This window comes from Macrobrachium rosenbergii, chromosome 12, assembly GCF_040412425.1.
Source record: "Macrobrachium rosenbergii isolate ZJJX-2024 chromosome 12, ASM4041242v1, whole genome shotgun sequence".
In the NCBI taxonomy this organism is placed as follows: Eukaryota; Metazoa; Arthropoda; class Malacostraca; order Decapoda; family Palaemonidae; genus Macrobrachium; species Macrobrachium rosenbergii.
In genome coordinates, this window is record NC_089752.1 from 16919500 (window position 1) to 16940771 (window position 21272).

Sequence of the window (21272 nt, forward strand, 5' to 3'; positions counted from 1 at the left end):
TAAGAGAAGCACGTTTCTCGGGGCTAGAGGCCGCATTCTTCTTCCTATCATTAACTTCTCTAGGTGAGATTAAGTACCTTCCACTTAAGGTTACTTGGTGCCTGGTGCTTGAGAGCGGGAGCTGGGCACTCAGGAACTGGTGCCAGGTGCTGGGGCAATCCCTACATTCAGCACCAGTTCCTCCTTACTACATTATTGCACCCTACACTTACTGCAAATTATATGCCTCCTTACTACAAGGGTCATATGAAGATTGATCAATCTGTTTTGCAACCTTCATTACAGCAGCAAAAACTAGATGAACTTGAATCAGAAAGAATAACAACAAAAACTGGAAAACCGATCCTGAAAGAAATCAAAGTTTGATGGCTACTCAAAATAAGCTATAATACTTCACTGAAATCCAGCCATACAACCAAAAATACGTAAACAAAAGCTGCAGTAAACCCCCGATGCCACTCGAGAGCCGGCAGACACAGAATGATGTTTTTTGTTAAGTCATTTCCAATACTCCCGTTAGTGGGCAAAGCTTGTCACCTACACTTAACTATTGAAGTGCTACCGCAATTTTTAAAATCTAAGCTGCCACATAAGTTGAAACTATAGCTATGTAATTACTTGGTAAGTTACTTATACGAAAACAGCCACCTGAGACACATTCACAAAAAATCTCATGGCTGTTAACACTAAATATTTCACAGACTACTCTCACTGATCTATCAGTCATATGGCTAGCAACACAGCCTTTTGCAAAACATGAGAAACCAAAATTTATGGAATACTCTCTTAATAGCTCTTGAAATATTACAACTCTCACGTATTATATAAAAGCCCTTTAAAAAGAACTGCCAGAGTCACTATAATCATGATCTTTGAGAATTTACTGAAAGATGTATTCATGAAGATTTCCTACTGTAAGACATTGATATTATCCACGCTCTTGACAAATACATCACCATACAAGTGTTTCTCTTAAACATGTAATTGGTGACCATTACAGTACACCCATTCCATCTTACTTTCAGCTCAATTTACCTGCTCATGAAACAATCCTTTAGGTAATCAAATATTCCAAAGCCTCTCATTATTTTAGGCTATACATACTCCTACCATACAACCATAAAATCTTTCTTCTCTGTCGCTCAGTATGATAAAAACTGCTCATTCCTTTAACTGGAACACTTTTTTAGTTATTTCATAAGGGGTATTTGCTGAAAGTGAACCAGTTTATGTGGTTACACTGTACAGCTTCAATTTCTCAACACAGCCTATGAACCAACCCCACAGAATAAAGAAAATGAGAAACAATAAAAAGGAAATTGTAATGGAATTGTTCTCCACCATGCTTACCTTCAAAATCCTTCTTGACAGCATCTAGCTCTGTTTTAAGCTGAGATGCATCTGCTTTGTATTTTGAAAGCTGTTCCTCTAAAAGCTCAATCTGCAAAATCACAATTAAAATTAAATATCAGACCATGGTACTATGAAACTGTATCTGAACAGTTTAATTTTTCTACATGCAGCATAAATTAGTGTAATCTAAAAAAAAAAAAAAAAAAATGCTCATATCAATACTGGCTTAGTTCACATCAAATTTTAGTACTCCACTATGTCAAGTACAACAGAAAGATCTGACTCCCCAAGAATGTACAAATGCATGACGTTACGGTCAACCCTACGAGATAGCTAATATAAAAAAAAATATATACAGTATGTATATATATATATAAAATATATAATATATATATATATATATATATATATATATATATATATATATATATAATTTCATGATATTGCCTTGTAATACGTATATCCTCCTATAATTTTGACATATTTACTTTTTTCATGTGTTATGTTTAATGATAATGATTATTGAAGTGTCATATTTAGTTTGGCATCAGATCTCAAAAGAACTTGATTAAGTAACTTGATAGCATAATTTAGAATTGATAATACAATTTTAATAGTAACGTAATTTAGAACGAATATCTTTCTTGATAAAAGCGTAGTATGTGAACACGTGTGTGTGTCCACCAAGGCTTGTTTCATTTCAGTTGTCATCAGTTGAGATAAGAGCGAGCGCTTTGTTTTGGGGTTAATGATGACAGCTTGCGAAAACAAACGCCGATTCGTCCCATACGGGCTCAAGACGAGTGATTTCATGTTGTTACATGCGTTGTTTGAGTCACGTTCGCCACTTTGAGAGAAAGAATACGTGTCCTGATCAATTACGTCATGTTTTGTAAGATGCGTTCAAAACGTTTTGCTGGGATGACGTAACTTTCCTTCTAGAAGCTTCTCTCCATTGTATCTCGCACCCAAAACGCTTTAATGACGTCACCTCCCTGCTTCTAGAACTTCCCTTTTGTATCTCGCACCCAAAGTGCTTTAATGACATCATGTAATTGTTTCACGTATTACTGGAATCCTAAAATCTATTTGATTCTGATTTCTGAGACCAGTTGAATTGGTACCCTCTCTCTCTCTCTCGTTCTTAGAAAGAGATTACTTTTAACGTAGTATTTTGTGGTCACATATTAACATTAACTTTTGAGATCTGAATTTAGCAAAGCTATTTAGTTAAACGGCGCCTGGTAAAAAAGTGTAACGGTCCCGGTTTGACGATTCCGTTCTTACCGCTGTAACCCGAAAATCGTCGTAACCCGAAAATCGTCGAAAATCGTCAAAAAATCACAAAGAAAAACCTTACTTTTAATGCTCTGGGTGCATTGAAAACTACTTAAACTGCATTTATTATTGAGTTTTACATCAAAATACCTTCAAATTATGATTGTTCTGCCGTTTTGGGGCCAAATTTCTTCCGTCAGATTTTCGATGACGCTGCGTCGTAACTTGGAACATGCGTCAGAAGCCGGGAAATAATTTCTGATGAATATATTTGAAAAGCGTCGCCAGAATCCCTCGAACGTTGGCGGAACCGTCAGAAACCGACTGCCTGTATTGTGTGATAGCTGCAGCAGAGTGATTTACAGAGGTTTCACAAGTTTGTGTAAGGTAAGAATTTTACTTATAATACCATGGTATGATAAGTTAGGAAGTTGTGGTATGATAAGTTAGGAAATTTGAACAAGTGAAATCATTACTGATAAATCTTATGTGTATTTTTGTGTGTTTTCTATTTACAATTTTTTTATATTTTCACATTTTTTTATGTTTGTGATGTAACATTTATTTACATAGCATTGTAAATATTTCTTGGTAATTTAACATTGCATACTTAATTTAACATTGCATACTTAATTTAACATTGCATACTTGATTTCATTTATTGAGATTTTCTTTTAAATCTTGAGTAATTCTTGATAGTTTAAATTTTAGCAATTAATTTAAATTCTTGATAAAATTTTTTGTGAATTAGATTTGTTTCATAATTTAATTCAAGAATTCATTGAGTTTTGTGTTATTTTCAACTAATAGTAAATTTTTCAGATTGTGAATTCTAAATAATTGTGAATTTTAATTATAAACTTTGAATCTGAAAATAAATTTTTGTATTTAACATTTTTAGAAAAACAGTGTTTCATTTATTGACCATCAGTGAATAGGATTGATTGTGTGTGCATAAGGCAAAGTGATAAACATGTTTTGTTCTTTTAGTTTTGCTAAAGTGAATTAAGACCAGGGAAACAGTTAGAGTTTTTTGATGGAGTGATGCCCTGTTACAAGTGATGGAAAATGCGAAAAAGAGATCAGGAAGAGAATATCCATGGCAAAAGATGCATTTGGTAAAATAAAGAAATTAGTCACCAACTCAAAAATATCGATGAATCTTAGGAGAAGATTTGTGAAATGTTTTGTTTGGTCTGTATTGTTGTGGCTGTGAAACTTGGACCTTGAGGAAGGCAGATGAGGAGAGGTTACAGGCTGCAGAAATGTGGTTTGGAGAAGGATGCTGAAAATATCATGGACAGAAAGGAAAACTAATGAGCAGATATTAGAGAGAGTAGGCATTGAGAGAGAACTTGGCTTCAGTGAGGTAGACAAATGCGTTTGTGGGTCACATAGTGAGAAGACAAGAACTAGAACATCTCTCTCTCACTGGTAAAATCAATGAAGTCGGCCAAGAGGAAGACCTAGACAAAAATATATGGATGGATTGGTGAGAATGACTGGGAGGAAGAATGTCTGCAGCTCAGTTGCTGCAGAGAGCAGGAAATAGAGAGGAGTGGCGAGCCATGATTGCCGACGTCCTTGGGGATATGGCACCTGGATGATGAGGATGATGCCCTTTTACTCTAGAAGATTTCTAGTTTAATTTTTGATACCTCACACACATATTCTGATAGACTTAATTTTGATTTTTTTCAAGTGATAAATAAGTTTTCTTAAAGGGATCACTGTTACCTTTAGAGTACTCAGTCGTAATAATTAATGTTATGAGAGTTCAGGTATCTGGCTGAAGTGAGGTATATTTTTGAATCTTGATATTAGTTGTGTAGTAACCAGGTACTTGATACGCATCGTGACAATATATATATATATATATGAAGATTAGTTTCCTCAACTGTATTACCTTTTATTTCTATTGTCGACTGAAAACAACCTTTGATGCATTCTACATAAGATTATAAAAGTGTTGATGATTCCATAAACAAAAAACAAAAGTATGAAGATTATATAATTATTTCATATTAACCGTTTTCTTAAATGTAGAAACTTAACCCAAACTTAAGTTCACAAGAAGCATTACAAATCTTTTAAAAGTAATTTTTTCTGGGTATACAAACCACAGCCTTTTTTTATTAGAAGTATCCTTCAGTGCAAGCTGGAAGTCAATGAATTTTTGGAACAAGGTAATAAACTCATGGAGATGGATTGAAAGGGGAAATCTCTTAGTTGCCCAATCTTCCCTCGCCCAATCTTGCCACTCACTTTTTCCTTTGACTGCAGGGACAAAATAAGGCTACGGTTTGTATTCCTAGGAAAAATACATTACTTTTAAAAATTTGTTATTTGTTCCTACCTGGATACAACTATTGCCTTTTATATAAGGAAACTTACCCCTTAGGAGGGGGTTAGTTTCTGCTAGTGTCTGATGGTGGATTCCACACAGAAATGTCATGCTCGGGGCTGCATGCAAGCAGGGAATGTCATGACTCCTATAACCAGTCTGGTGAAATAGTCAACTAGAGCAGTAGGGCCCTGAGCCAGAGAATCCAGAAATGAGAGGACACTTTGTGTGCTCTCAATTGAGAAGAGAGGTTGGTCCCCTCTGGCGAGGAGTCATAGGCCTGCTTGATGACCTCACAGGGCCAAGAAAGAGGGGGTGTCCCTAGATACCTCCTCCTTATGCCTATCAGTACTAATGGGTTCTTTTCAGATAAGAATTTATTGTGCAGACTGGGCACAGTAGCATCTAATTCAGGTCACCTCCAATGAAGTCTCAGAGGGAGGGGATTGTAAAACTTTCAAATCTATTGTCTGGAACTGACATGTTCTGAGTTTCTTGCAACAAATTCAGGGACAGAGGAGAGAGAACCCCACCCTCCAGAGTGCTCAGTAAGATGCCATGTAACTCCCTTAACCATTTTACTAAAGACAAAAGAAACCCTCTGTCTGAGGAACTCAAGAGAAGCTTAAAGGGGGGCCTCATAAGACTTTGTAACACTTGCACATACAGACTTAAAAAATGTGTAACATTATATTGTGTGATTAAGTACAATATAACAAATTTTTAAGTAGTAATTTGTATTTTTCCTAACATGCAAACCTGAAGGTCTTTACATAGGATCTAGCTTGCAGATGTGAGCTGGAACAGGCATTAGCTTTTCAGGCAAGGTTGCTACCTACAAATGGTGGGGTGGGGGGTGGGGTGGGGGTGGGGGTGGGAGGGTTGGAGCCCAGCCCACCTGTCGGTCTGCATTCTACTTTGCCATTCAGGCCAGGTAGTAAAATGTGGGGTGGCTGAGGTGGGCAGTAAATATAAAGGCCTTCAGGTTTGTATGCTAGGAAAAATACAAATTACTTTAAAAATTTGCTATTTGTTCCTACACAAATATAATCCTTCGTCTTTATATATGAGACTTACCCATCGAAGGAAAACCCATGAAGCTCACCTACTCTACTCTCTTCGCCAAAGCCAGGGCAAGCAAGAAAACATTCTTAAAGGCTGCCATTCAGGCCAGGTAGTAAAATGTGGGGTGACTGAGGTGGGCAGTAAATATAAAGGCCTTCAGGTTTGTATGCTAGGAAAAATACAAATTACTTTAAAAATTTGCTATTTGTTCCTACTGATAAATCCTTACGTCTTTACATATGAGACTTACCCATCGAAGGAACACCCATGAAGCTCACCTACTCTACTCTCTTCGCCAAAGCCAGGGCAAGCAAGAAAACATTCTTAAAGGCAGATCCCTGGATGATACCTCTTGTAATAGCTCGCACGGGGCACGAGTCAGGCTCTTCAAAACAAGAGTCACATCACACTCAGGGGGCCTGAGTTCCCTGAGTGAGCAAGACTGTTCAAAGCTTCTCAAAAGCATAGGGATTTCCCACGATGATGAGAGATCTACCCCCTTCAACTAAAGGACCAGGCCAAGGGCAACTCTATATCCCTTGGTGGCAACAACTGAGAGAAGCTCCTCCCAGCAAAGATAGGCGAGAAAATCCTCTCCCTGCTGAAGAGTAGCTCTGACCGGAGAGATAGCCTGTCAACAACATCAACTACAAAAGATAGCCCATATCTCAGCACATAGCCAGTGAGGACTTCTGAGGGTATCCAGACATCTCCTTCACTGTGCAGAGAGAAAAGTCTCACTTGCAGGAGATGCTGGATAGTCTCCAGCCCTCCCACCGCCTGGTGATGCCTCCCTATGTGTGGTTGGCACAGCAGGCTGCACCATGGGGAAATCTTTCTTGGTACCTTGTAACGCAGAGTAGCAGGTCCAGATACCACTTGGCATGTGGCCACTTGGGGGCCACCATGGTCATCCTGAGATTCGGGGTGATAATGATCCTGTTGATCACCCAACGAATCAGACAGAATGGAGGGAAGGCATAAGCCTTCAGGTTTTCCCAAGGCTACTGGAAAGCGTCTTCCATCACCGCCCATGGGTCCAGTATGATTGAGCAAAGCACCAGTGACTTTCTGTTGCAGCAGGTTGCAAACAGGTCTATCATTGAAAAGCCCCAAAAGATTGAATAACTTCTCCGCTATGTCTTCGTGTAGGGACCACTCAGTCCCTATCACCTGACCTGGTGAGTGAACTTGTCTGCCTCTATGCTGCGGGACCCCAGAATGTTTCTGCCTCTGTAACTTGGGGGTGTCAGAGTCCTGAGGCTGGCTCCCAGCTCCAAGAAAACCCCAAGGAGGTGGAGGGAATAGGAAAGGGGTCACAAGCACCCTTGGCCAGCCTGCCGGACGCCAAAGTCCTGGCAGGTGAGTAAGGCTGTGGGCAGTCACCAACCTGCGGTGATGACGTCCACACAGGTTGGGGAGAGCAGTCCTACTCACGCGAATGTGAGAAGGGGCTGTCCAGCAAGCGTGCTCCAGTCTTCTAAGAACCATAGCTTCAACAGCTCAAGAAGACTGAATGGGGGAGTTTCTCTTGCCTTGTCCAGGTGACCGGGTCAGACAAGCTGGGCCACCTTCCCAGGACCCCTGGATCACTCTCTCAGAAGAGTGGGAGGGGGGTGAGAGAGTGCCTGCATGCTCTTGGCTCACCTTCTCTCTCTGGGCCGTGCTGGCAGCCAGCCCCAGGTCCACAGACCAGGGGCCCTTACTGGTCTGGGCAGGCGAGCTACTGGGGCCGGTACCAGTGTGCCGGGGGTTCAGAGGATCCTGGGCAGCAGTTGCTCCCATGCACTTAGCAACGGGAGCAGCAGAATTCAAGGAACTGCTAGTGAGAGACCTGGCAGCCCTCTCTGTGGGAGAAGGTTGACCGCTAGAAGCTCTACAAGACTTCTTGCAGGCAAGCGAGGCAGCCTTTTTCTTCCATTGCCTGCTAACTTTTGCTAGCTTTGGAAGAAGTGGAGGAGGCGACAGCATTCGATGATGAAGACGATGACGACGATGCTGATGAAGACGATGACGACGATTTTCTTCTCTTCTTCGACTCCTTGCTGATGTTGGTTTTAGAGAGCAGAGTGCGGAGGATGATGTCACCAAGCAATGATGTTGAAGGCAACACCTGAGGGCACATCATCGAAGGGATATGCAGCAATATTACAGCTGTAGTGGTCGCCCTCGAGCCGGTGGATACCATAACCATAGAGGTTGTTATGGTTAAGGAAGCAGCAGTAACTGGAAAGCCTTGTAGCCTTCAAGCGATCAGTTAAAACAGACATACTTGGCTCTCCCAAGAGACCCAGGGAGAGCCAAAACTCCCTAAGTACCTTGGGCTCCACAGCACCTGCAACAAAAGTTAGGTTAGGGGAGACAGTCTCTCCCCGCCCCGAGAAGGAGAGTCCTTCCGAAGGTAACTCCTCCTCCAAGCAAAGCGATACTGCCAGAGAGGAATTTGACTGGGCATCTTTTTCCCTCCAGTGGCTCTCCACTGACGAAGCAGCAAGAGTCAGCAAAGGGGAAACCACTCCCTTAGGAGTAACAACCAGCAAAGTATTTCAATCATCATCTTCCTGGAAAACTTGACCCACTGTTCAGAAGGCCAGACCTGACACTCCAAACAAGGACTTGACTGATTGCATTCATGCCTATGGCACGACATACACAAAGTGTGGGGATCTCCCTCAATTCATGAGAGGAACTGATTACAGTACAAGCAGTCCCTGCTTACCGGGGGCATCGGTTAATGGTGTTTCGGTGTTATGAAACTTGGCTAGCGATGACATTAACCAGATTTTCAGACTGATCTTCAGTTAACGGCACTGTTAAGTACGGATTTCAGCACCGATCTGTGGTTAACAGCGCCATTAAGTGGGGATTTCGGCGCCAATAATCTACGGTTAACAGCACCGTTAAGTGGAGATTTTGGCACCGTTAAGTGAGGTTTACGGTGCTATTATCGCCGAGTTTCAGTTACCATAAACTCTCCCGTATTTGCATTTTCACGATTCGCAGATTTCTCTATGGAACATATATGCATTATTTGCAGAAAATTTGCCCATTCGTGGTATTTTTCACTGACAAATATTCACTAATTACTGTATTTTCATATAATTTTCATGACTAAACGCACTTTTTGTGATAAAACTATGAAAAGACTCGGGTACCCAGGTAGTGCGCTAGTTACGATAATACGCCCTGCAATAATTCAGTTTTGCAATGGGGTAAGCAATTAATACTGATATGACAATATTTATAAAATATTTTTAAATTTCGCACAGGCACAGGCAGCAATGTACAATCAGGCAGGGAGAGAGACCAAATTACAATAGACCAACTTCTTTTCCTCTATCTCTTTATCCCATCTTCTAGTTAAAAGTAAAAGAGAATGATAAAAGTATTGTTAGTAACATATACTCTTGCATAAATTCATACAGCCATAAACAACAGAACGAGAAATTGTTGTTTTGCTTATAACCAATTTGGATAACAAGAGCAGTTTTGCTTGTATTTCGACCGTACAGTAATATACAATTACCGTAGTTATGTTACAAATGATGTTACGTACTGCTAAATTTAAGCTGCAAGTTGTAGCTGAAGCTGAGAAAACAATGTTCAAGCTGCTAATGACTATAAATTATTGTGCATCAGCAACATGGATAGAACTCGACTGTAAATAAAATTAGAAAGTATTTTAATCAAAACTACTGGGCATGAAAGAACTCACATTACTGCTCTTTTCACACTGATAAAAGATAAATAAGTGAAGCTCACATTATGATGAAATCAAATAAAAATAGCAAACGGAATTTTGATTTTTTTACATAAAACAAACATGTCCCCCGAAACGGTCAACGTTATCTATTAACAAAAAAAATAACTAAATTAATTTCACATCGAGTCGTATTTAAGTTATATTTCGACTTAAAAACACTTTGTATAACGAAAAATAACCTTGCCTCATATAAATAAAGTATCTAGAGATTCATTTACGCTAACAAGAAGCAAAAAAAGTGCTCTGAACTGAGTTAAATACGACGAAATAAACTTACCGCATAATCGATTTCCAAACCAAAACATGATCGCTATGATCACAATTTGTAATACAAAACCAATATAAGAATATATACAATAATATTGGATACAGTGAAGTAAAGCATAACATTTTAAAAGATCCATGGAAAAGATGCATATTCGTTATGTTGATGTTTGTATAATACGATATTAAGTGAACATAGAGTACAGTATAATGTAAGCTAGGCTACCGTATATGTATAAGATATACCATAGTGTAGGCTAAACTAATCCTTGTTTGTTATCTAATTTCTCTTTGTATTGAATTACCATAAGTCAATCTGCATGAACCTCCAGAATTAGCTGACAATAATAATTACTATAACATATATGTATAGAGTATAATGTACTTATAGTGTCGGCTAGGATACCATATATGTATACATGGTACAGTGTACAGTCATACTTCGAACTTACACGAGGTTAGGTTCCAGAACCCCTCGCGCAGGGTGAATTTTCGAGTAAGTTTGGCATGGTCTCTAAAAATGCTAATAAATGCTTATTTCTAAAGTTTAAACACTAAATATGCAGTAACCATGCTCCCAAATTATTAAGTTAACTTTTAAATGGAATTAAAGTTACTGTAATTTCCATTTAAAAGTTAGCTTAACCCATTACCATAAAAGAAAATAAAATGGTTTACATAAAAATTGAGAGTTGTAAGAATTTCTCTCTCTCTCCCTTCCAATCGATCTATTTTAGAATCATCTCAACCTCTTTTAGCAACTTTTTTTATTCTGTCTCTTTCTCTTTGTTCTGAAATGCTTTTCATGAACAAACAATGTTTTATATTTTGACTAATACAACTCTTAGTTATTATGTCTCTATGTTTTAGACATATTTGCAACACTAGTGCATTTAAACAAGTAGGCGATACAGGTCAAATTAGATCAATTTAAACTATCTACTGTACAGGTAAAGATGTACAGAGAATTAATAAGTTGTAAAAATGTGTGAGCACTAACTATGTGTGAAAAAGAGAGAGAGAGAGAGAGAACCAACACACGGTAAAAAGAATCGCCTGGTTCAAGGGTTGTCCTTACTTAGAGAGTGAAATTATTTATCCAGTTATTATGGAGACTGGAAAGAATAACACAAGAGAGAGAGAGAGAGAGAGAGAGAGAGAGAGAGAGAGAGGTGTCCTTACTTGAAATGTCAAGTTATATTATTTATGAATTACAGTATTAGACGGAGTTGAAGTTAGCAATACACACTACCCTTAAAAATAAATGGTTGACTTAAGATATAGTGTGTGACTCTCCCCCATTCCCCAATCTATTTTAAAGTCTTCTCAGCCCCGTTTACAAACTTTTTTATTCTGTCACTTTCTCTTTGTTCTGAAATGCTCTATGTCTCTATGTTTTAGAACTGCATTTACAGTTTGTAAAGGTACAGGTAAAATTAGATCAATTCAAAATACCTACTGTACAGTTAAGACATACAGAGAGAAACAGTGCAATGTCGTAGGTTGGCTAACTTCAGGCAGGAGAGAGAGATAACAGTTGTCCTTACTTAAGAGTGACAATTTAGATGAATTAAGAGAGAGAGAGAGAGTGACCACTGATTAGCAACACTCTCATTCTTGTCATGTTAAATGACATGTCTGACAACTTTTGCCTTCCACCTTCTTACAAAAGATGAAGGAAGAATTTGTTTATTCAGATAATACAAATTTTTGTATTACAGTTTTATTATTATTATTATTATTATTATTATTATTATTATTATTATTATTATTATTATTATTATTATTTTAATATTTAATGTTATTTAATTTACATAAAAAGCAGAAAACTTATAAATTACATAAAAAATTAAACAAACACTTTGCTGGGTTTCTCAGTGTACGAAAATGTTCGCGTGTCTGTGAAAAACTCGTGTATGACCATTAGTTAGGTTCCAATAAAAAATGTGTGTGTCTGTGAATTTGTGCAACTCGAATCGCACAAGTTCGAGGTATTACTGTACTGAATACCCTAGTGTAAGCTAGGCTATATTCGAGATACGTTTTTTCCAACAAACGATGGGTTTTTGGAACCTAACCCCATCGTAAGTAGGATAATACCTGCACAAGCATTTTTATAGTTTTTTTGTGTGTTTGAACTATCAAAATAGGCAGTTCTAAATGTTATTAGAAGGGTTTTAAGTATTCACACATTTTAGCTATTTAGGGGGCAGTATGCATCCCCTGCGAATATGGGGGGTTTACTGTACTAACAATTTTCGGTTAGTGGCACTCGGGTGGGGACAGAACCCCCACGTTACCTGGGGGTTGCCTGTACAGGGTTTGTCTTTTCCTGGGCAACACCTAAGGGAAATCAGTTTCCTCTCAGGAGCAGACAGTTGTAAATCAGGGGTTTGCATACTTTATTATTATAATTAACAATATAAACAAGCAAATAAACAAACAACAAAAGCATAAAAAGTAAATGGCAATCGGGCAGAGAGCACAACAGACATCTTCACTCGACAGCAGCCTAAAGCAAAGTGGTGCGCAGACTGACGAGTTGGCAGGGCTTCCCCCCCAACCGTCGGTAGTTAACAACCTTGTCTGAAAAGTTAATGGCCATTACAGCTCGCATCCATGAGCTGAATCCTAAGTAAAGACCAAAGGTTTGTTATCTGTGTATGAACAAACTGTTAAGAAAGAAGGGGGGAACAATACGTGCTACTACATGTGTGGGTATACACTCAGGCTAACAAATATGCTAGGCTTACACTTTGATTTGGAATAACAAAACAATCATTTACATAACTGTATTTACCTGAACTCACTGAATATCATCAAATACACAAACTTTCAAGTACTTTTTTTACTTTTAACCTACAATTTTATTTTTGTTCTTCATTTTGTTTGCAAATTCAAGCACACACACACACATTCCTCCCCTTGATCTCCATCGGAGAGATAAAGAGAGGGGGGGGTTGTGTGTGTGTTTGTGTGTGTGTGATAAAAGTTGCAAACCTGCAAGTAGTCCCTTATTTTCATCAACTGATAAGATTTACTAGTAACCTCAGCCTCTGTAATACCCATCTCATTGCTTGTCTTGAAAATGCTGAATGCCTTCTCAAGATATACAAATATATTAAAAACAATTTCTTTATCACTGTTGCCTTAGAGGTCAATTTCCTTGGCACAAAGTCATAAGAAAATGGTTGATAACATTTTTTAACCATTCTTCTACTTGTTCTCCCATACTTTCATATCATGCCCCAGCAATATTACTTCTGATCTCATTTCCGCCATATATTTCCATATGCAGTATTCTGGTTACATCTCCCATGACCAGGTTTCCAATTATTTTTATCAACTTACATGCTCCTAAAGGTCCAGGAGCTTTATCTTTTTTGTATCCTCTTATTTTTTCTCTTATCTATTCAGATGTCATATCCTCTACAGGTTTGTCTGTCTTAAGACATCCCCCCAAAGTTTAAATTCATTCTTTCCATTTTAGAGTATGGTAAATTTACACCAACATACAAGCAAAGTACCTAAACTTTACGTGTTTGAAAGATAAGCTTCCAGGCACATCCAAAAAGATGTGAAAACACTCAGATTGTAAAGGACTTTGCAAAGCATGAGACATGAAGTTTTCATAATAAAACTAATATTGTAATACTTACCTGAACACCTGAATTAGCCCTGGTTACCTACCAGCCCGAACTATATCCCCAACTCATTACCCACTAAGTGGGTAATTAACTGTCAGCGTTACCAACGCTTACAGGAAAATCCTAACAAATGAGTTACCTAGCTGCATCGCTGGCAACGCTGCAAGTCCCGGCTGTGTATGGCCAGAACCCCACCATGCGTTATTCATTAATCATATTGAAGTGGGGAGGAGGGTGGGAATCATTCAGGTGTTCAGGTAAGTATTACAATATTAGTTTTATTATGAAAACTTCATATTGCAATACACTCCCTGAACACCTGAATTAGCCCGATTAACAAAATTTAGTGGAGGTGGGTTCAATTAAGTCAGACCGACCTACCAACAAGTAAAGCAGGTAACTCATTATCGTCTATTCTGCATAAAAACAACAACAAACCTCACCTGGTAGTCTACTTAACAGGTGGGGATGCCTGGAAGGAGAGAGTACCCTTAACGTCAGTCTCGAGTCATGGTACTGTCTGGGTCGAGCTACTTCCCATGTGGTATTCAAGGAAAACCTCCAACGGAAGAAGGAACTAACTCCCATGTGGCTAATCAAAGCCTCGCATGTAGCGGAGCCTGGCGAACCTCCATGTGGCTATTGGTAGCCTCTCATGTATGGAGGGGAACGCATTTGAGTCTCCCATGTGGCTATTGTAGCCTCTCAAGTACGGAGGATAAGTTGAATGCAGTCGGAGCTTCCAATCATTGCCGTCCATTGCTGTCGATGCTGTGCCGAGAGGTTGAATAAATCTAGCTGAAAACCACCTGGTTATACCTATCCTCAGTTTCGTAAAAGAATTCATTCACTGACAAAACTACTCCCCTATCTTATGCTGTCTAACCTTGCCCCTACTCTCCCCACCCCACCTTTCATCTACCCTTTACTAAAGAATTGAATTGGCCGCAACAAAAGGACCCAGCGAGTAACCCTTATCCGACGAGAATTGAATGTCCTTAAGGTAGAAGGAAGTGAAAACTGATACTGATTTCCAAGTAGCTGCTTCTAAGATTGCCGACACCGAGAAATTCTTGAGAAATGCCGACGATGTCGCCACCCTCTAATACTATGAGCTCTTGGGCGTTCAGAGGAGTTCGATGGTTCGAAAGAGACGAAGAATTAGCCGGCGCCTGTTGTATTACCTCTCTTAGGAAAAAACTAATAGCATTCTTCGAGATCGAGTGTGAAGGACGTCTGGGAGAAACGAATAACGTTCTCGGGTGAGGCAACATCTTTTCTGTGCGTGATAAATAAGCCTTCAGCGCCCTGACCGGACATAATAGCATTTCTGAAGCGTCCACTCCCACGAAATCTTCTAAAGACGCTACTCTAAACGCGCTCTGGGTAAAGGATTCGATTCGATTCCGATTTAGCTGCAATTCCGGCAAATATGACAGAAAAATATCTTTCCCTGAGAAAGATACAGTTCTTGAGACAGCTCGAATCTCTCCTACTCTTCTAGCTGTGGCCAGAGCAACTAGAAATAATACCTTCTTCGTTAACTGTCTTAATGACAGTGTTTCTAATGGCTTCGTATTCTGACGACCTAAGGAGAGTCAAAACCGCGCTAAATCCCACGATGGTGCCCGAAGGGAAGAACTGGGCGTTCTATCTTAAAAGACCTTAAGAGATCGTGAAGTATTCTACTGGTCGCCAATTCCGGAGATGGAAACGGAACGTACTACTAAGCATTGATCTGTAACCGTCGATCGTAGAGTACGAAAATTTCTTTTCTTTCCTCAGAAAAAGAAGAAAGTCCGCTATCTTAGCTTACCGTTGGTAGAGAAATACGATGACCTTGGTTCCGACACCAACTGCGATAAACTGCCCACTTGGCCTGATATAGTTTTCTGGATGATCTTCTCAGACAGAAAGACAGTTGGCGAGCCACTGCCTTAGAGAGTCCGGCATGACGTGCTGCTCGCTGGATAGTCTCCACGCAGCTAGCTTCAGCACACGGAGGTTCCGGTGGAAGTGATGGAAGTGCGGCTGTCTGAGAAGATCTTTCCTCTCTGGCAGGAAAACCGGAACATCTATTAGTAAATCGAGAAGGTCCGGGAACCAAGGTCTTTGAGGCCAAAAAGGGCAAATCAACGTCATCTCGGTGTTGCAGGAGATCCTGAGTTTCATTAACACTTGTTGAATCATTCCGAACGGAGGGAATGCATACGTCTGCATGTCGTTCCAAGAATGCAACATGGCGTCCGTCCCGACGACATGGGATCTTCTACTGGGGAGAAGTATACTGGGAGGCGAAAGTTTAGTCTCAGCGAACAGGTCTATGGTTGCTGGCCATTTCTTCAATAGAAGTTGAACTTCCTCCTGCACTAACGTCCATTCCCCAGAACCTCTTGCGACCGGCTTAGGCGTCCGCCAAAACGTTGAGTTTCCCGATACGAATTGAGGAACGAGTAGTCCTGTGGCACTCGCACCAGCGGAGAATTCTCTGGGCGACTTGATTCAAAGTTTGTGATTTTGTCCCCCCCTCCTTCTTGAGGTATGACACAGCGGTTACGTTGTCGCAAAAGAGCGCTACCGTCCTGTTGCTTAACTGATCTGCGAAGCAACTTAGAGCCTCTTCTACTGCTCGTAGTTCTCTGTGGTTGATGGACTCCCTCCGATCCAGATTCGTCCAAAGGCCTCTGGCCTGACATTCCTCCAGGGTTGCTCCCCAACCCTGATCCGAGGCATCTGTGTACAGATGGAAATCTGGAATGGGGGAGTCCAATCTTACGCCGATGGTCAGATGATATTCTTCTGACCACCACCGAAGATCCTTCAGGCAAGAATCGTCCCAGACTATGAATGCGTTCTCTTCCCGAAAGTCCCAGCGATTCCTGAGACATGCCTGAAGAGAACGCATCCGGAGACGAGACCCTGGAATTAGGAGAGAGAGGGAGGCCATCCTGCCCAGCAAGCTCTTCCATAGGCTTACAGGTTGCACTCTGTTCGATCTGAATGTTTCTAGTTGGCTCAGCATTGCCAAAACTCGTTCCTCCGTCGGGAAAGCCCTCAAACGACGCGTCTGAATCGTTATCCCTAAGTACGTTTTTGTCTGAGCTGGAATCAAAGAGCTCTTTTCTAAGTTGATGCGTATTCCCAACTTTTGACACAAATTCAGTAAGAAGTCCCTCGCCTGCAAAACTTCCTCTACTGACGAAGCCTGAACTAACCAATCGTCGAGGTATCGCCTCATCCTGAAACCCCGACGATGCATTATCTCTGAAATAGGAGACATCACCCTCGTAAAGACTTGAGGTGCTGTGGTCAGACCGAAGCAGAGGACTCTGAACTGAAATGTTCCAGTTGGACCCGAGAATCGAAGGAACTTCCGAGATTCGGATGGACCGAACTTGGAGATAAGCGTCCTTGAGGTCCACTGAAATCATCCAGTCGTCTCTCCGGACCGACCGCAGCACCGACTGAGAAGTTTCCATATGAAACTTCGGGAGATGATGAACCGGTTGAGACTCGAGAGATCTATGATGGGTCTCCAAGATCCTCCCGACTTCGAGCCACAAAAATCCGACTGTAAAAACCTGGGGAAGAAGGAGCGGGTTCTAATGCCCCTTTTCCCAGAGGGCTCGACTTCTGCTGCTAACGCTATTCCCTGATGGAGGAAGGGGGAATAACTGGGAAGATGAACCGTGAGCTGGATAGAGGAGGCAGGGGAACGAAAAGGACTCTGTACCCCTTCCTAACACCTCCACTACCCAACTCTCCGCGCCATACTCCTTCCAGGATTCCCAGAATGGAGCTAGGCAACCTCCTACCGGTGCAGACGAGGGAAGTGTCTCCTACTTCCGAAAACCCTTCTTAAGGACAGAAGGTTTTGGATCTGAAGCAGAAGCTGAAGTCTTGGATGAGAAACGGACTTTCTTAGGGGACCTGGTTGGTGATTTGGAACGGGTCCGCTTGGCTGGAGATGTCATCCTGGAACCTCTCGGAGATCTAGAGGACTGTGCTGCCACTCGAATCATGGCTTGCTGTGACTCGACAGCTGAAGAAGAGGAAACGAAATTTACCATCGAAGCTACATCTTCCTCCCTGAAAAGACTGTTGCTGAGCGCCAAGGTGCTCTCAACAGAGCCCTTTTGTGAATATCTGGATAATGCGGAGGTAGATGGTTCAGAAAGAAATCCCTCCTTTTCTTACCGAAGAAGGTCGTACAACCAGCCGATATATTTGCCTGATAAGCCAGTCCCATTGACACCGGTGATGAGATTGTCGAACAAAACCGGTCCGAGGAGAATAACCGTCCTGTTTAAGGAACCCCATTAAACCAGATAACATCCACATCGAATGGGATAGAGCCTCTGACTGAGAACGAAAAGTGTCTTCCAAAATACCCGCTTCTCTCGCCGTGACAGAAACCAAACGATTCAAGAAGGGACCCTAGATAGAAGAGCTTCCACTGATTCATTAAGAGGTACCCTAACACCCGCAGAAGGGTTACCCGCAACCTTGTAAAACCCTTACGAGAAGGAAGTAAGGAGGAATCCTGCCTACCCGACCCAATTAATGCCGCTAACCTACCATCCGCCTCCTCAATGCCTGCTCGACACGGCCAAACCAAACTAGATTCTTTGGTGCATGAGCTACCACTGGTTTAAAATCGCCGAACAGTGACTCAAACATTGCCTGATTAGGTTGAAAAGGTTCTTCCGAGCCTTGGACTGTGGGTAAAGAGCATGAATGAAGTCCACCATCTGCTTGTATTCGCTCTCGTTACTGAAGGAGAACATGCTTCCGTACCGGATCCTCTTCCTCGCAAGAGAAATCCTTATCAGAAAGATCCGACCGAGTCGAGACAGGAACAGAGACAGGCTGACCCTAGAAAATGCTGGATCAGTTAACCCGGAACACGAAATACCTGAGTGCGCAAGACGCACACCTGGGGAATCAACCGCAATGTTGCGGGCAGCCGAGAAGGGTTGCGCCAAACCCAAGCACTCTCAACAACGGTGGAGCTACGCTGACCAGACACACCTGGGCGAACCGCCCCCTCAGAAAGCGGAGAAACACTTAATACTTCGTAGACTGGGCTGAATAACAGAAGCATGCTGATGAGGAATCGCGCGCTTGAACACTCCGCTATTTGGGAAGAAGAAGAACAAAGGTGGGAAAAACTCATGTTGACCATAACTTGAACCCGAACCTACAAAAACCGTCCTAACCGGAGGAGCAGAGACACCTGTTGGAAAGGTAGAAGGAAGTACAGTAGGAGGAAGAGAAGAAAAGCCACCTCCGGAAACCACGGGAACCCTGCGGTAATGATCATACATGTGAGGAACTCACCAGGCGGACCGGAGCTCACAGGAGTTTCGCATGGAAACTGCGGTGCGAACCGGCGATTGTGGATGATAGGTTACCCAAAACCTAGCTGCTGGAGGTGATTGTTGAGACTACGGGGCCGAAACATTGAACACGGGAACAGTCGTGCACTACCAGATGTCGCAGCAACAGGCTCCGGAAGGCGAGAACATATGATTTGTGGAAGATTGTCCCAAGGCAAGTCCGTTAACGGTAGAGAGCTCGGATGAGCGAGAGAAGAAAACGAAAGTCTCCCTGAAGAATGACCGAAACGGAAGGTTGAGAAAACCCAAAGAAGATTTTGAAACCATAGGAGAAGAGATGCCCGTGGATACAGAAGAAGCCATAGATTTTAAGGAAAGAAAATAGACCCGATTCTGTTCCCCTGATAATCCTGTAAAGCATCATTTGTAAATTCAGGTAGATTTTTCAATACATGCTCAAAAATGTTGGAAACCAATATTAAAAACAATTTCTAACTAAAGATCTGTAGCCTTTTAGAGTCCCAACAGATCAGCATTATACTCTGCAATGTTCAGCAATTGATCAATTGAATTGGACTCTGAAAGGGATCAAGGTTTGTCCCGAGGGGAAAGAAGAAACTTGGAAGAAGAGAAAGGGATACTTTCCAACCTATCCACACTAGAAGAGCTAGGAACCAAAATTGAATCATCTCTCTACCGAAGTTGCAACCTTTGTTGCAGAGAGCCTACTGCGGGAAAAAGAACCAGCTGATCCAACAATGGAGCCGCAACCTAATGACACCTGACTCCGACTGCACCTTCAACTTATCTTCCTGATTCTTTACTACTGTCCTATTCTAACTGTCTGCGCAATCCTAAATTAGATTTTACCTTAGGACTTACGTTACCAGGGTGAAAGGGGGAAATCTGCTGCTGACACTGCCTGCTCTCCGCCGGGGCCTGTAGATCCTACCTTGAGGTTTCATTCTCATGACCCCGAACCCGTTAGGGGCTGATTCTGAACAGGCAGGGGAGCTGAAAAGAGCGATTAGGTTCTGTGTCCCTATTAACTTTTTCCTGATCCTTTATCTCTGTTAGTTTTGACATGAAACTTGAAAACAAACTAGACATGCTGGCTGACAATTTGTCTTCTAATTTCCTAAATAATTCTGACTCTAAAGCCTCTTTGTCAAACCCTGAGTTTCTACCGCTGAAAGATCTTACGTTTACCTAGAAGCTAATGATTTCCTATGCTTGAGATAATCCTCCATCTGTGTTGTCGCATCATGACCTACACTCGTCACATCGCAATGTGACGCTACATTGTACCTTCCTGCAATTTATGCACAACGTGTCTGTCGTTTTTAAGGGTACTGTCCTTTCTTGCAGGTGCACGAACGATGGCTGCGGTGTCTCCAGCGGTAGCGATCTCCGTCGTCGGCAGAAGCAGAGTGGAACAGGAGTTGTCCAAGGGTGGGTGTCTTGTCCATTTTATCCATTTCAAAATCCAAGCCAGGCCAAGTCAAACGGGAGAAAGAACAATCCAGAAGAGAAGGGGGCGATCAAACCAGTCCAAGTCGTTATCCAATCCAAAACGAAAATAAGGGGTCGGGCTAATAACCAAAATTTCGCCTGATGTGACAAGTCCAGCAGCACGGCGAACAAAAAGCAATTGGGGTTCTCGGCCATACACAGCCGGGACTTGCAGCAGCGTTGCCAACGGGCACGCTAGGTAACTCATTTGTTAGGATTTTTCTGTAAGCGTTGGTAACGCTGATTACACTACCCACTTAGTGGGTAATGAGTTGGGGATATAGTTCGCTGGTAGGTAACCAGGGCTAATTCAGGTGTTCAGGGAGTGTATTGCAATATATAAATTTCTACAACACTTAGCATTACTACAGTACACTGTAATATGCACCATGTAGGTAACAACTCATATACTGTTCTAGAACACTGACACTCACTAATGGGACATAACTTTTCTCATAAACATTAACCCCTTGGTGATCCGATGACACGAAACCGCGTCAAATTTTTTGCCGTAAGTGCTCCAATGATGCGATTTCCGCGTCATCTGTAAGTTATTTTCAGGGGAAATTCACCAAAAAAAAAAAAAAAAAGTCATCCGAAGAACACAAGGACTGCGCCATTGTGTGGGCAGATCTTGGACCTACAAGAAAATGCAGTTTTCACTTTTTTTCTAGCATCATTTATTACCAAGTAATTACGAAAAATGT

The 21272-nt window shown here is 41.5% G+C and overlaps 1 protein-coding gene across 10 annotated transcripts in view; it reads right to left on the reverse strand.

Moving 5' to 3' along the window:
* LOC136844412 (GRIP and coiled-coil domain-containing protein 2-like) overlaps positions 1 to 21272 on the reverse strand; it is a 415740-nt gene that overhangs the window by 46212 nt on the left and 348256 nt on the right. For all 10 annotated transcript variants that reach the window (XM_067113578.1, XM_067113581.1, XM_067113577.1 and 7 more), the window contains one exon: positions 1351 to 1441. In XM_067113578.1, coding sequence (XP_066969679.1) covers positions 1351 to 1441 — 91 coding nt within the window. The remainder of the gene's footprint in view (positions 1 to 1350; positions 1442 to 21272) is intronic.